We start from the raw sequence: 13,040 nt of genomic DNA on the forward strand, positions 1-13,040 counted from the left end.
TATATGCAAGTACATATATAGTATATATTAGTAATTCAAGATTGAATTATTAAAAAGCAACGAAGATCCAGCTCCGACCGTAATAGGCAGTTAAATTTCTATATAGTTAAAAATTTTTAAATACTTTAGTAAAATTAATTCTTTCCGTGTTAATCCTCGAATATAATCCTTTAATTTCGATCGTTTATAATGTAGTATGGACTTCTCCATTCTTTTGTACGGTAAGGAAAAGTTGACTCCATGTTGGATAGATATAAGGTGTAAAGTCCGAAATAAATTGCGCGCAAAAAAGCGATTTCCATCTAGAGGTAGTTTCCGCTCAAAGACAAGATCGTCGCCGATAATATCCCATGTCATCGCATCGCCGACACTTTCATTTAATGATTTATTTGTACACGCATCCGGAAGTCAGAAGATAGACAAACACTGAATCATCCGCGTATTCGTCTTGGACACCGCGTATATACAAGCGACATATGTCCGAAGGCTTTAATTCGAAATGCGCTGAAATATTCTATCTTGTACATGAGAGACCCGTGAAAGAAAGGTGGCCGATCATAATAATTCGCGTTCGTGTGACAGGCGACTATCGACGGGCGCCGCGCGCGTCACGTGTACTCACGTACTCCTCCGATACGGTGTATACCTGCGGATTGACAGGTTATTGGCGGTTGGTCGTTACTGCACGCGTGCACGCGTGCACGCGTGCACGCGGTAACGAGGGCGAATGCGCTCCGATTCCGAGTATGCGTAAGCGCTTATGCGTAAGCGCGCGTGCACGCATGACCGAGCGCACGCGAGGGCGCGTCAAGGATCGCGGTTAACTTTGTTACTTGTAACTCAGCTGTAACGCCGTAGCTATTTTTCTTCTGGAAACAACGCGCACTATCACTGACGCGCCGTTGCGTCGTACATGTGTATGGAGCGATAGGCGTGACCGGAAATTAATCCTAGCTAAACTAGGAGACGACCAACTTTTACTTTGTCAATGCAAATAAATCCAGTTTTATATTAATACGTGTTCACTTTTTATTGGTACTTTTGTCCCAAAAAAACCCGTACCTCCGGGGATACAAGTTATAGTGATAAGAATTTAAGTATCTTGTTCTTTTATTGAGACGCTTTTTTCGTCGTAAACGATATGACCGTGATCGATTTAAATCTTGTTCTACGAGATTTTCCTTTCGTAGAATTCTTAAAAATCAATCATTTACATTCTTGACACTCTGATCGTAAAGTTAACATCTCTTTTTATTATTTATGTCTTAATTAATCCAAGCCAACCACTCATGGGTTCAACGGATCCTATGCGATTTTTTACATTGCTGTAACTTTTTTATAATATAATTTGAAGACTCGGATTAAATTTAAACATTTTAGAATTTTTTTCCAAAGTAGTCATTTTTTGCGAATTTTTCCAATAAAATTTCTTGGAGCATTGTAATTAATTGAAAATACAACATTATTTATTTGGTTCATATTTAACTGTCTTTGTCTGACTTCGAGATAGAAATTTCGAGGTATAAACACGTTTTGAACTAAAAAATACGTATTCAGTCCAAAAATATAACGTGATAAAGTTGCAGGGTTTCACAAACCCTGATGTGACCGAGAAGATAACCAAAAATAACAATAGCCAGGGTTGCCACAAAAAATGGATTTTAAAATTCCTTGACTTTCCCAGGTTTTCCAGATGAAAATGGAAAATTTTCCATAATTAATATAAAATACGTAAATTTTAACATTTAGACTCACGGATTGTAAGAAAGCTATATTATTAAAAACGCAAAAAAAGCTTAGTAGCATAGTAAAATTTTGGGTGCAAATTCAAGCCAACAAAAAATAAATTAGTTTTAAAAAAAAGAATGCAATTACGACAAAAAAGAGAGATCAAATAAAAATACTGAATAAAATATAAATTTGAATTATTTTGTTAAAATCGTTTAAAGTGCGCAAGTTTTGAACTATAAACGTCAGATATAATATTTTAAAAATTATAACAATTATTTGGAATAGTTATAGCAGTTTAAGGAAATTGTGAGCAAATTTTGTGAAATTCCAGACTTTTTTGCATTTTCCCCTGACTTTTCCCGGTTTTCCAAGTCTGTAGCAACTCTGAATGGTTTACTAGAGTTCATTTGATCCTGCTTCTCTGATATGTACAACTTCAGAAACTATCAGGAGAAAATAGAATGATCAAAAAATTGCGCGGCAATAATTCGAGGACGTTAACAAACGAAATCCTTTTATCAATAAATTGTAATACTGAAAAATCACCGCGTTAAAAAGGATTAAGCCGACAGTATCAAAAGTCGATATATCGACTGATGGCGATTGCGGTGCGCACACCCTTAGACGCGTCACCCTGTATATCTAAGAGACTACATTATGCTTGCCGACCTGTTGCTACCCTTTCCTACCTCGCACCCTTCTACTGTTCCTTCCGACCTAATCCACCCGCTGCTACGAAACGGAACCTTCCTCCCTTATCCTCGTGTGCTCCTCCTCGTGTTCCTTCTCGTTCAGCTCATCAAAGCCGCTCTATATTCTTCGTTTCGGTCTCCTCTCCGTTTTACTACCTTCTCCTCTCGTCGTTTCTCCCTTTCAACTGCCTCGTCAATCTCGCGATCTTTCGCCCCTCCTCCATTCCCTCTCCTCTCTCTCTCTCTCGCTCTCTCTCTTCCGCGCTCTTCCTCTTTCCCTTTTTCAACTCGTCGACTTTTCTTTTTCTCAAAACCGCTCTCTACAACGCTAACGATGCTACAATACTAACAACGCGGTATCGATATATACCTCGACGTACTGTGGCATCGGCACTTTCGACTGATTCAAAAGTATAAGTAATTTCTCGTCCATACATTGCACCGATACTAAACGCGAACTCTAAACGAAGATTTATAGACGTAGACGTCTACCGCGTCGGATCTATCTACGGGATGCCTCGAAATGGCAGACCATAGCATTAAGAATGGATGCTTTGACCAATTTGGAGAACCAATCTTTTTTTCTCTCTTTTTTTTTTTTAAACCGTAGAAGCAACAACGATCTTGTTCACGTCCAATTCTCGTAAATTAATCTTACTTTTCGACTAGTTCTCGCTATTCCGAACTCTCTTTAACAGACTCGTTATTTAAAATCGATACGGTGAAAATGTTGCGATAAACGATAACGGCGAGGAGCTTGGAAAAGCTCTAACTTTGCAACTTCTATTCTACTTCAAACGAGAATCTACCAATTGAAATTAAGATCGCGTCCTCGCAATTGAAATCGAACGCATCTCGCGTGCGCGAGTTTAAGCTTGTCTAAGATTGAGATTAATGTCGTGTGTTTTTTTTCGACACTCTGATTGCAGCCTCGGGAGGGGGTGGTTCGATGTTGGTCCCTCCCGTGGCCCAAAGTGGGACAGGGGACCGTCCCGTGGGGGACACGGTGGCACGGGCTCAACAGACGACCGGCCCCGCTGCCGCTACGACGACCCTATGGCCTTTAGCACCTGCGCAGCCCAATCAGGTTCCCAATCAACAGTCCCAGGGCATACCACCTCTGGCCGCTACGCCTGCGCCCGCTCACAATCAAGGTTCGCATTACATTATACTGACTATACGTATCAATCATCATTATCATCTCTCGGCGGCGTAACAATCCAGAGATTGAATTATTCCGAATGGATTCGGGAGTACGATATCGCGCGAGTATTCCCCTTAAAGTGGCGGAAAGGAAGTTTGGGTATGTTTCTTGTACTAACGTATCCACTATCCAGTATTGTCGTTTCTCAAACGAGCTGTCCTTCGTTATAATACGACTCGAGAGAGCTATGATAACTAAATTATTTTACTCGGAGACGTATTGCGTTGATAGATAAACTTTATCTTAATCTTATTCCGAATCTTGATGCTTTCTCTTCGGTAATCGAGATTTTATGTATGTCGTATCAAACATTCATAAAAGATATTGGTCCGCAAAGAATTGAGTTTTCGTTAAAAAAAAAAAAAAAACATTGTCTCTTTTGACGAAAAATATCGCTGTTCTCTCGATACATCCAGTACACGTTATGTAAAATATTCACTATTGATCAGAGGTCGTTCACGCTCGATGCGTAATACGCTTATCATGCTTTATCAATCCGATATCTCGAATTTGGGCTGTATGGAAAACTCGTTGTGCGTTGAAGTTGGGAATGCATTACTGAAGATTTGAATGTCCTCGGTTCAATCCCGGATTTTGACGCAAATCTCCTTCTATCTTACAAAACAATACTTTTAATGGCACCGAGTCGTGAGACTGTAAATTTCACGGAACTTCCTCAATTTCGAGATGAAACACGCGTTTACTTTTTTCTTTATCGAGTTAGCACCTTACGGTTTTACATAATGGATATGTCTCGCTGTGTATCTGTCGTTATATTTGTATTGACGATTGATTAATATTAGTTGAAAAACTGGACAAGCCTGGACAATATATTATAATTATTTACGCTTTTACAGAACTGGCTGTAAACACACGAGCCGTTTATTTCGCAAATATAAGTCCAGTTTCGAGATATTACGAATTGCGATGAAATGTGGATATGAGTTGCCGTGACGCATTGCGTTTAATTCCATGATAAATCATATAGTGTGTGTGTGTGTGCGTGTGTATGCATATGCATGTGTATGTTTGAACGTCTGCGGAAACAATATAGAAATTCTGATTTTTTGTAAATATGTGGAAAAAATATTGTTACATCTGCAAAAGTTGCATTTGTGATTTAATCTATGATTCAATCCATACAAAACAAAGCGAGACTCTAGAGATAAAAATAAAGATATAAAAATAGACTACAGTATACATATCATATATTTTCGCACCGCTTATCACTAATACGTTAGATATTAAGGTAAGAGAGAAGAAGAGATTCGAATAAATAAATAAATCTTTCCCCATTTTGTATTTTATAATAACTAGTTATGCGTCCGCGGAGTCCAAGGAAAGAATAATCTATTTTTTTTTCTCTCATTCAGAATGTTTGAGATAAGTATAGCACTTCATGCCATGCGTGTCTATCTTTATTAGTCGTTTTAATGTATTCCTTTTCAGAAATATATCATCTACGAGTCCATCAGTAAAAATTAAATGTCACTTGCAACCTCGCAACGTTGCGTTATCATTAATTTTTAAGCTCCAATTAATTATTATTAATCGTTTGATATCTCGATGATGATGTTACAGGTGCAAACCGCTACGGACTGTACTCGTTATTTCCAGGGGGTGGCGGGGGCAGTTACGTCGCCGCCACCCCCGCCACCCCCGAGCAACCGATGCCAGCACGGGCTTATCACGCGACGCACAAGGGTAAGTTTACAATTTCCTTTCTTACGACTTCGCTTTCTACGAAGTCTCTCGAGAATATCTCTGGTCTGCGAATGCGTAACACGCTTTACATTTTACAAAAAGAGCAAGCATTTTCGTAATCCATTCACTTTCATTCTCTTCGATACAAAGTGTTGTTAGGAATTACATTTCGAAGCTCACATTTAATGATCAATTCTGCGGTAAGTCTTGTGTCGCAGAATTTCTTCTCAAATACAATGTCGACGAAAAAGATAATTTTGTTTGCAGTATCTTTAAAATTTTAGCTACGTATAGATCTGAAAATAATTTTGCTGGACAATCGAAACAATTAAAATAATTATAATATTAATACAACAATGTAATGGCTTCAAGAATAAATCAATTCAATTTAGAGAAAATTCGTCCTGATTTATTGGATTATTTTGTTGTTCAATTTAGAGAAAAAGCTCGAAAGCCAACGCTGGTTCTTGTTGCGAATATCTTAGTGTTATTTATTTATAACAAGATATAATAATAAACTATGTAAAAATATCTATCTCTAGACTTTACATAGTTTATTATTATATTTTATTATGAATAAATAACACTAAGATATTCGTAACATAAGAATCAGCGTTGGCTTTCATGCTTTTTCTCTAAATTGAATCTAAATAATTGTGTAAGATTGGTTGATAGAATGTCAAAACTTTTGATTACTCATTATGCTTAGGATTTCTACATAATTGATGGTCCATCAAAATTATTTCTGTATCTATCTAAATTTTCAGATACTTCAGCAAAATCGTTTTGTTTGTGCAAAGATCGATCTATTCCGTGTTACGCGCAATTGAAGATTTCATAAATCGAGATTGAGAGAGAGAGAGAGAGAGAGAGAGAGAATTTCGAATATATGTACAATAACATATGTACATAAAATTCATTAGTTATAATATTATCTATAAGATTTTCGTAAATCTCAATAAATAGCTCAACATTGATGTAAGATCACAAATGGTTAAGGAACGCTTAGCGACCGAAGAAACAGATCAGAAGTCGCTTTTAACGTTAAACTTTATCATCCTCGCAACTTCTCCAGACCTTTGCGAACAGAACAACCCTTCCTCCTCCCTCGGATAATTGAAATCTCGCCGGTGAGATTCGATTTTCGACAAGATTCCGAGAAGGAGGAGGATTTGACCCTCCGACGCGTCCCTGCATTCTTTCTTTTTTTTTTCTTTTTTAAATCCGCCGTCTATCAGGGAGCCGCGTTTTGGGTTACACCTCGAACAATGAGGTTGTTAGGAACTAAGAAGACGAGGTAAGGTCTATACGACGACTGGACACGCGGGAATTCTATTTGTGACGCGCGCGTTTTTCTTCAACTCCTCCGGGTCCTTATCCGAGTTTGCCGCTTTAATTGCATAATTGCTCCATTGTGAACTGGATGAGAGACCCGCGAAACCCGTGAAAGGTTCCCCTTCGAGGCGTCTTTCGCGAACCTTCAAAAAAGTGGTATAAAAGGTGCTCATTAATTGACAGTAAGCCGTAGGAGTATGGGCTCTTTGAATTAAATCTCAAGCCGACTTTTCATATTGGGGGAAATTTTATTTCTCCAATTTTCTAATCTTCACTTTATCTTTCATGCTTTCATATTGCTGCAGAACGGACAAGTAAGTATAAATGATACGAATAATTTGACACATAGGATTGTCATAAATTCATCATTCTAAGATTCCACTTTTCCCTGATTTTCAGACAAAATTTCATGATGTGACTTTCAATAATATTTTGAGATTTTTTATGTTTTCATTCTGATTTGGAAGCTTAATATTTTAGATCAATTTAACATAGTAATTAAATTACTATATTAATGTTGTTGACACTACTTGTATTTTTAATTGTTAAATTGATAATATTCCAAAACTGCGTAGGTGTGATATACATATATTAAACTTTTTTAAAACTGAGAATTTTTATTTTTCAAAAAATTTTGCAAAATTACTTGATTTTCCTGGCCGTTTTCAATTTCCTTGACAGTTCCCTGTTTTCTCTGATTTCCAATTTTGTAGCAATCCTGATGAAACGTGATAAGGAAAGAACCGCTGACACGAATGCAAATTTTTTTAGTGCGTTTTCAGAGAAGAACACGCTTTCTCTATATCCATTAATGATAGCCAATTCTGTGCACGTTGTAGATATCAACAGGATATTTTTCACACACATTAATTTGCATAGGCAGATACGTATCCACATTTAGATAAAATCAATAGTCCTAGCAATGGCGCAGCACTCCGCCAAAGATATATCGTGCTGCCGCACGCGCTGATAGACGCATTTCCTCCCGAGAATTACGCGTTTTCCTTGCGAAACGGATCCCGAAAATATTAATCACTCTTTCTATTGATCCTTCTCTCTTTAGAGGGACAAAAAGAGACAGAAGAACTCTACACTCCACACAGTTAACTAATTACCGATAAAATATCCAATCAGTTAATTATCGATAAAATATGGAATTTTAATTATTAGCGAAATATGGGATAAAATAGCCCCCATGAGCTATTCCCACATTTTATAATAAAAGGTAGAAAATGTTAACATTTCACTACGCAATTTGCGAAAATTTATATAGGTATAAATGTACAAGTGCTTTTTGATTATAAATAAAGAGAAATAATTATTATATTATAAATATTAAAATGTTAATAATAAAAATATTACATCATAAATAAAATGTTATGTTATAAGAGACATTGTTCTTAATTAAGGGTTATAAATTTAAAAATTTAAAGCTTTCACTTTAGTTATTCTGTTTCACGTACATCAAATATGTACGATTTGTTTTTATATTTACTATCCTTAAATTGGAATTTATCTTGCTTCGGTCTTTCTATAAATTGTATTTTGCACTACCGCTTCAAAACATGTGTACATAAATGTGTATGATCGGCAAATATATATATGTACTCAGTAAAAAAATTTGTGTTAAATTTAACACATTTCACATGTCCCAAACGGTCCACTCAAATTTTTGTGTTAATTTAACATAAGATGAATATGTTAGAAAGTAACACAAAAATTATGTAAAAAATTAACACAAGAAGCGTAATTTGACACAATTTAAAAACAAATTTTATGTTAAATTGACATATTTATAACGTTAAATTTAAATGAAATTAGATGCTATTTTTACATGTTTAGTTTAGATATTTAACATATGCAATATATAGATTTAACAGATATTTACTATTACAAAGAGAAAATAACACAAAATATCTGTACCTTTTTACATATAAAATATGTAACTAGTTGTACAGAACAAATTTCTTCAATAAAATTAACATTTATAATACATTAAATCAACAAACACATTTTATTCATTTATTTTTAGAATTTATGTTTTAAAACTACATTGTATTATTTTAACACTGAGAAATATTAAATTTTAATTTAACACAAAATATTCAAATAACACAATCATGTTATGTTAAATTAAAACTCGGATATATTAAAAATTCAACACAAAATTTTAACAAGTTTAATTTGAATGGACCGTTTCTAACACAAATACAAAATGTTTTTTACTGTGTATGCATGTACATATGTACATTTCCGCAGTGTATTGAATTCTGGTCCGTGGGTTCGTTAAGCCCAAATGATTGTGTGGATCAGTCCTTCCCCGCGGGAAGGAGAGAAAGAAACGTATTATGTTGTATCATACGGACATGATGCGTGAAAGAGTTAAACGTTCTAGGGTTAACAAACTGCGCGCGTTACGCCAAGTAGAGTCAGTCTATTCGTGTATCGCGATACCGGTATTTCCTACTCGCGGCAGACGAAACTTACGTTCGTCGGCGGAAGGCCGGGTCGATTAATCGGCGGCGGATTCTCCAGTTTCAGAGAGCGTGTTTTCCGCGGCGGTCGGGGTTGGGGTGGGTGGCTACACCTGGGGTGCTCCCACGCCCCCGCCGGGATCGCCCTACAGCCCCGTGCCCGTGACACAGCTGGAGCTGCTGGCGAAAAATTTGGCGAACCTGGCGCCCGCAGCCGCCACAGGCCAGCAGGCTCTAAGTCTGCAGGGTGTTGGCGTTAACGTGGCCGGTAGTCTGCATCACGCGCAGCATACGCAGCACACGCAGCATACCCTCAACGTTACCGGAATTCATCATCTGCATCACGGTAAGAGTCTATCCGTCAAAAAAGAAATCCTCTGTTGGAACACAAGAGGACTATATATATTAATATTATTACGTTTCAACACCATTCTCTCCAACATTAGGTAGCATTTTGTATATTATATTATCGCTGATGATGGTCCAAACAATGGGACCGAAACGTTCGAATTTTTTGTATCAAAGATATATTTGTACATAATTTACGCACCGAAAACAACGTCTGACTCTGTATAGCCATTAGTATTGTACTTGATTAATTATTGTAATTTTGTGAAAAAGAAATCGAAAAAGAGTCGCAAAATCTCGATTTTTGAAAAAAAATGTATATATTGCGAAATATTGAATAATATAAATTGGCGTGAGAATATCGAAAATTTAACTTTTTTAATTTAAAACGAGACTTTCGAAATAAACGAGTGAATTATTTTTGAATCAATGATTAAAAATCTATGTAATTTCCTTCGTGGCAACATTATCGTTAACAAGCAAGAGAAAAGAAGCAGAATTATAGGCAAAATTAATGCAATGTGCTAAGTAATATCAAGTCGCCCTCATCCTGGTTCTGATAAAATCTATTTAACGTTACTAAGTAATGATACCCGGATAACTCACTTTACCCGATCCAAATCATCGCCCTTTTACCATATACGATAAACAAAAAATGCAGAGTTATGTTAAGGAGTTAAGTATATAAAATAGGAATCACTCATTTTGAAGAGACTGTTGAAAGCGTAGAACAATTGGCATTATCTGGAGACACGGTAGAGACTCGGCGCTAAGCCAAGCGCAGCGACATTTCCGTGGCTACTTTATATAAATCATGTAACATCAATTACGTCTGTTGTATTAATTAAAATTTGACGAATTTAATCGATTGATAAAAAGAAATGTGACATAGAGAGGAAAATTGGACCAGAATATCTTTAATTTCTTTCACTTAGTAAATGACTTCGTGTAACTCGTTACACAAACAACAATTTTATCTATACAACGAATGAACACTTGTAACGCGGAGAAAGCATCGGAAAAAGCTCGGAAAAACATGTAGCGAATTTTTCCTATATTCTCCGATTATACGTTCACCATTTGTGCTTTGACAATAATTTTAGCGGAAATCATTTCCATTTCAAGTTATTTTGTATTATTGGCACACAATATCAATCATCACGAAAATAGCACAGCTCGTTACGTTCAGCTCGTATCTAAGGTTGTCGTGTTTATTTACACCAGAGTTTTTCGACCGGTATGACGCGGCACATTGTTGTGCAACAAACATTTCTTAGAATAGATAAAAAGGAAGCGAAAGAAACTAGAAATAAGTAAAAAGGTTTTAAGAATTGTGAAAATTATGTAAATTATGTTGTGTTTACCCTTATTTTAACCAAAGCGATATCATTATTGCAATAAAAGATCTATACTGAGCTCTGAAACATACGCATCTAATGATGTGGAGAAAGATTTGGCTCATTATTTAAGGAGCAGACTTTCAAAATACGTTTTGTCCAAAATTTTATTTTTTTAGTTAGAGATGTCGGAGAGTTCAGTGTTGAAAGACTCGTATTATAATCTACTCTGAGATGTTCAGAAAGCATTTTTTCATCGTTAATTTATATACTGAAAAAACGTAGAAATTTTAAATTGTTTAGCAATTTTAACATCCTACTGATCGACATATTGTTATTTTCTGTAAAGTGCGTAGCTTTCTTTTGTGCGTAATTTCTTTCTTTCTCATTTTCTGAAAATTACAAATTTTGGAAAAAAAAAACGCATTTTGAAAGTGCTCCTCATTTAACGTGCCACAAATTGAAAGGTTGAAAAATGTTGCTCTATACTATCGATGTATATATTGGTTTATGAAAAATACTGCGCTGTTAATGCCTAAATTCCGATATATTGCTATTACGCGGATTAATCATACGGTGAAAATACGTTAACGTAATTTTCTGTGCTTTTTCGCGAAAGGTGGCCTCCATCAGAACACATTCTCGCCTCAGCTGTCGCTAGTAACCGGCAGTGCACCAACATTGACCATCAACAACTTCTCGTCACCCAACTCGACCAACGGTATCGCGCCGACGACGGGTGTCCTCCTGCAGGAATATCAACCGCCAGGCGCAACAGCGGCGGCGACAGGATGTACCGTCACCATGAACGGTTCGTCCTGTCTAACCAACACCAGCAGCACGACCAGCAGTATGATGGTGCACGGTGGCGTCGGCAGCGGTGGTAACCAGGCGACCAGCAACCAAATCGCCGTTCAAGCCACCGCCACGAAGAAACGTGAGGCTTTCCTTTCCAGTCAAGGCCAACCGGTGAAGCTGGAGAACAAATCGACCAGGACGTCGTGCCTCTGCAGGAACAGCAACGGTACGACGTCCGTTCTCCCTCGGACTTTTCCATGTAAAATCCAATGAATCGCATATGCGAACGAACGCGTCACGCTTCGAGATTAGGGCTGAGCTTAGGACCCGGTAAAATAAGCCGAATACTCGGATACCTGCTTGTCACTCGAAATGTGCGGATAACATTCGGACATCTCATCGTTGGCTCTATTCGAAATATGAAACGATAAATGTTTTTTTTTTTATTAGTCCTTCAGATTTTCAAACTTTTGTATTCTAGAATCTTCGAGACGAATATTGGGCTTCGAATCTCAGACTTTGTCTTTGATTTTTCGGATTATCGAAGCTTCGAAATCGGTATTTTTCTAAGACTACATTTTTTATCCATATCCTTAAAATTTGAAATCTCCAAGAATTGTAAAACTCTGAAATTCCAAGTTCAAAAATTCAATGAACCGAGAAAACTAAGATGTTAAATTTTCCAAATTACAGCCACACACATCGTAACACATCACAGATCGAATGACTCCAGATCATTTTGAACTTGTATGCGTTGAGATCGGGAATTGATTAATTACAGGAAAGACAAAGGTGGTGCATTCAGATGTGGGATGCAGCAGGACACTACCTGTCGTCTCGTCCTGGAACGGACAGGATAGCAGCGCTAGTATTAACAATAGCAGTGCTAGCCTGACCGTAAAAAGGGAACCTTTGGCTTCGGTGCCCTGTCAAGTCGCAGAAGTTTCCACATCCCTTCATGCCACCACCACCTCTGTCAAGATTGAACCCGTTCCACCGAAGTCCGAGAATGGTAAGTCGATCTCCGACAAAAGTCTCGTCTAAGAAAATACGATCTGTACAGTCATAATTACATTTAAGTTACGTACATGGTTACGTTACATCACTAACCACACAAAGACTCGCCATTCGTTGGGTATGTAGTATGTAGGCGACGCAATATGAGAATCTCTTGTTCAAGATACAAATGACGTTTTTTTCAAATCAAGATATTCATACTTCTTAATGAGAAATCATCGTTTGAGGAAACCGCGATACAAAAAACTCTTGTATAAGATAACAGATAATACCATCCGAAATCAACATGATCACTCTTTTTAACCACATGAAGAATCGTCACGCTGTTCGCCTAATACGAAGGCGGTGCAACGCCTTTTTTGATAGGCGCACAAGTATGGGGGGGGGGGGGGGGGGGGAA

General features: G+C 37.2%; 1 protein-coding gene across 1 annotated transcript in view; it reads left to right on the forward strand.

Moving 5' to 3' along the window:
• The window catches only part of wge (BAH domain and coiled-coil containing protein winged eye), a 50,766-nt gene that overhangs the window by 20,192 nt on the left and 17,534 nt on the right, over positions 1-13,040 (forward strand). Inside the window, exons 2-6 of the mRNA XM_018502483.1 lie at positions 3,353-3,577; positions 5,209-5,331; positions 9,202-9,486; positions 11,445-11,849; positions 12,405-12,635. Coding sequence (XP_018357985.1) covers positions 3,373-3,577; positions 5,209-5,331; positions 9,202-9,486; positions 11,445-11,849; positions 12,405-12,635 — 1,249 coding nt within the window. The 5' untranslated portion in view covers positions 3,353-3,372. The remainder of the gene's footprint in view (positions 1-3,352; positions 3,578-5,208; positions 5,332-9,201; positions 9,487-11,444; positions 11,850-12,404; positions 12,636-13,040) is intronic.

This window comes from Trachymyrmex cornetzi, unplaced genomic scaffold, assembly GCF_001594075.2.
Source record: "Trachymyrmex cornetzi isolate Tcor2-1 unplaced genomic scaffold, Tcor1.1 scaffold147, whole genome shotgun sequence".
Classification (NCBI taxonomy): Eukaryota; Metazoa; Arthropoda; class Insecta; order Hymenoptera; family Formicidae; genus Trachymyrmex; species Trachymyrmex cornetzi.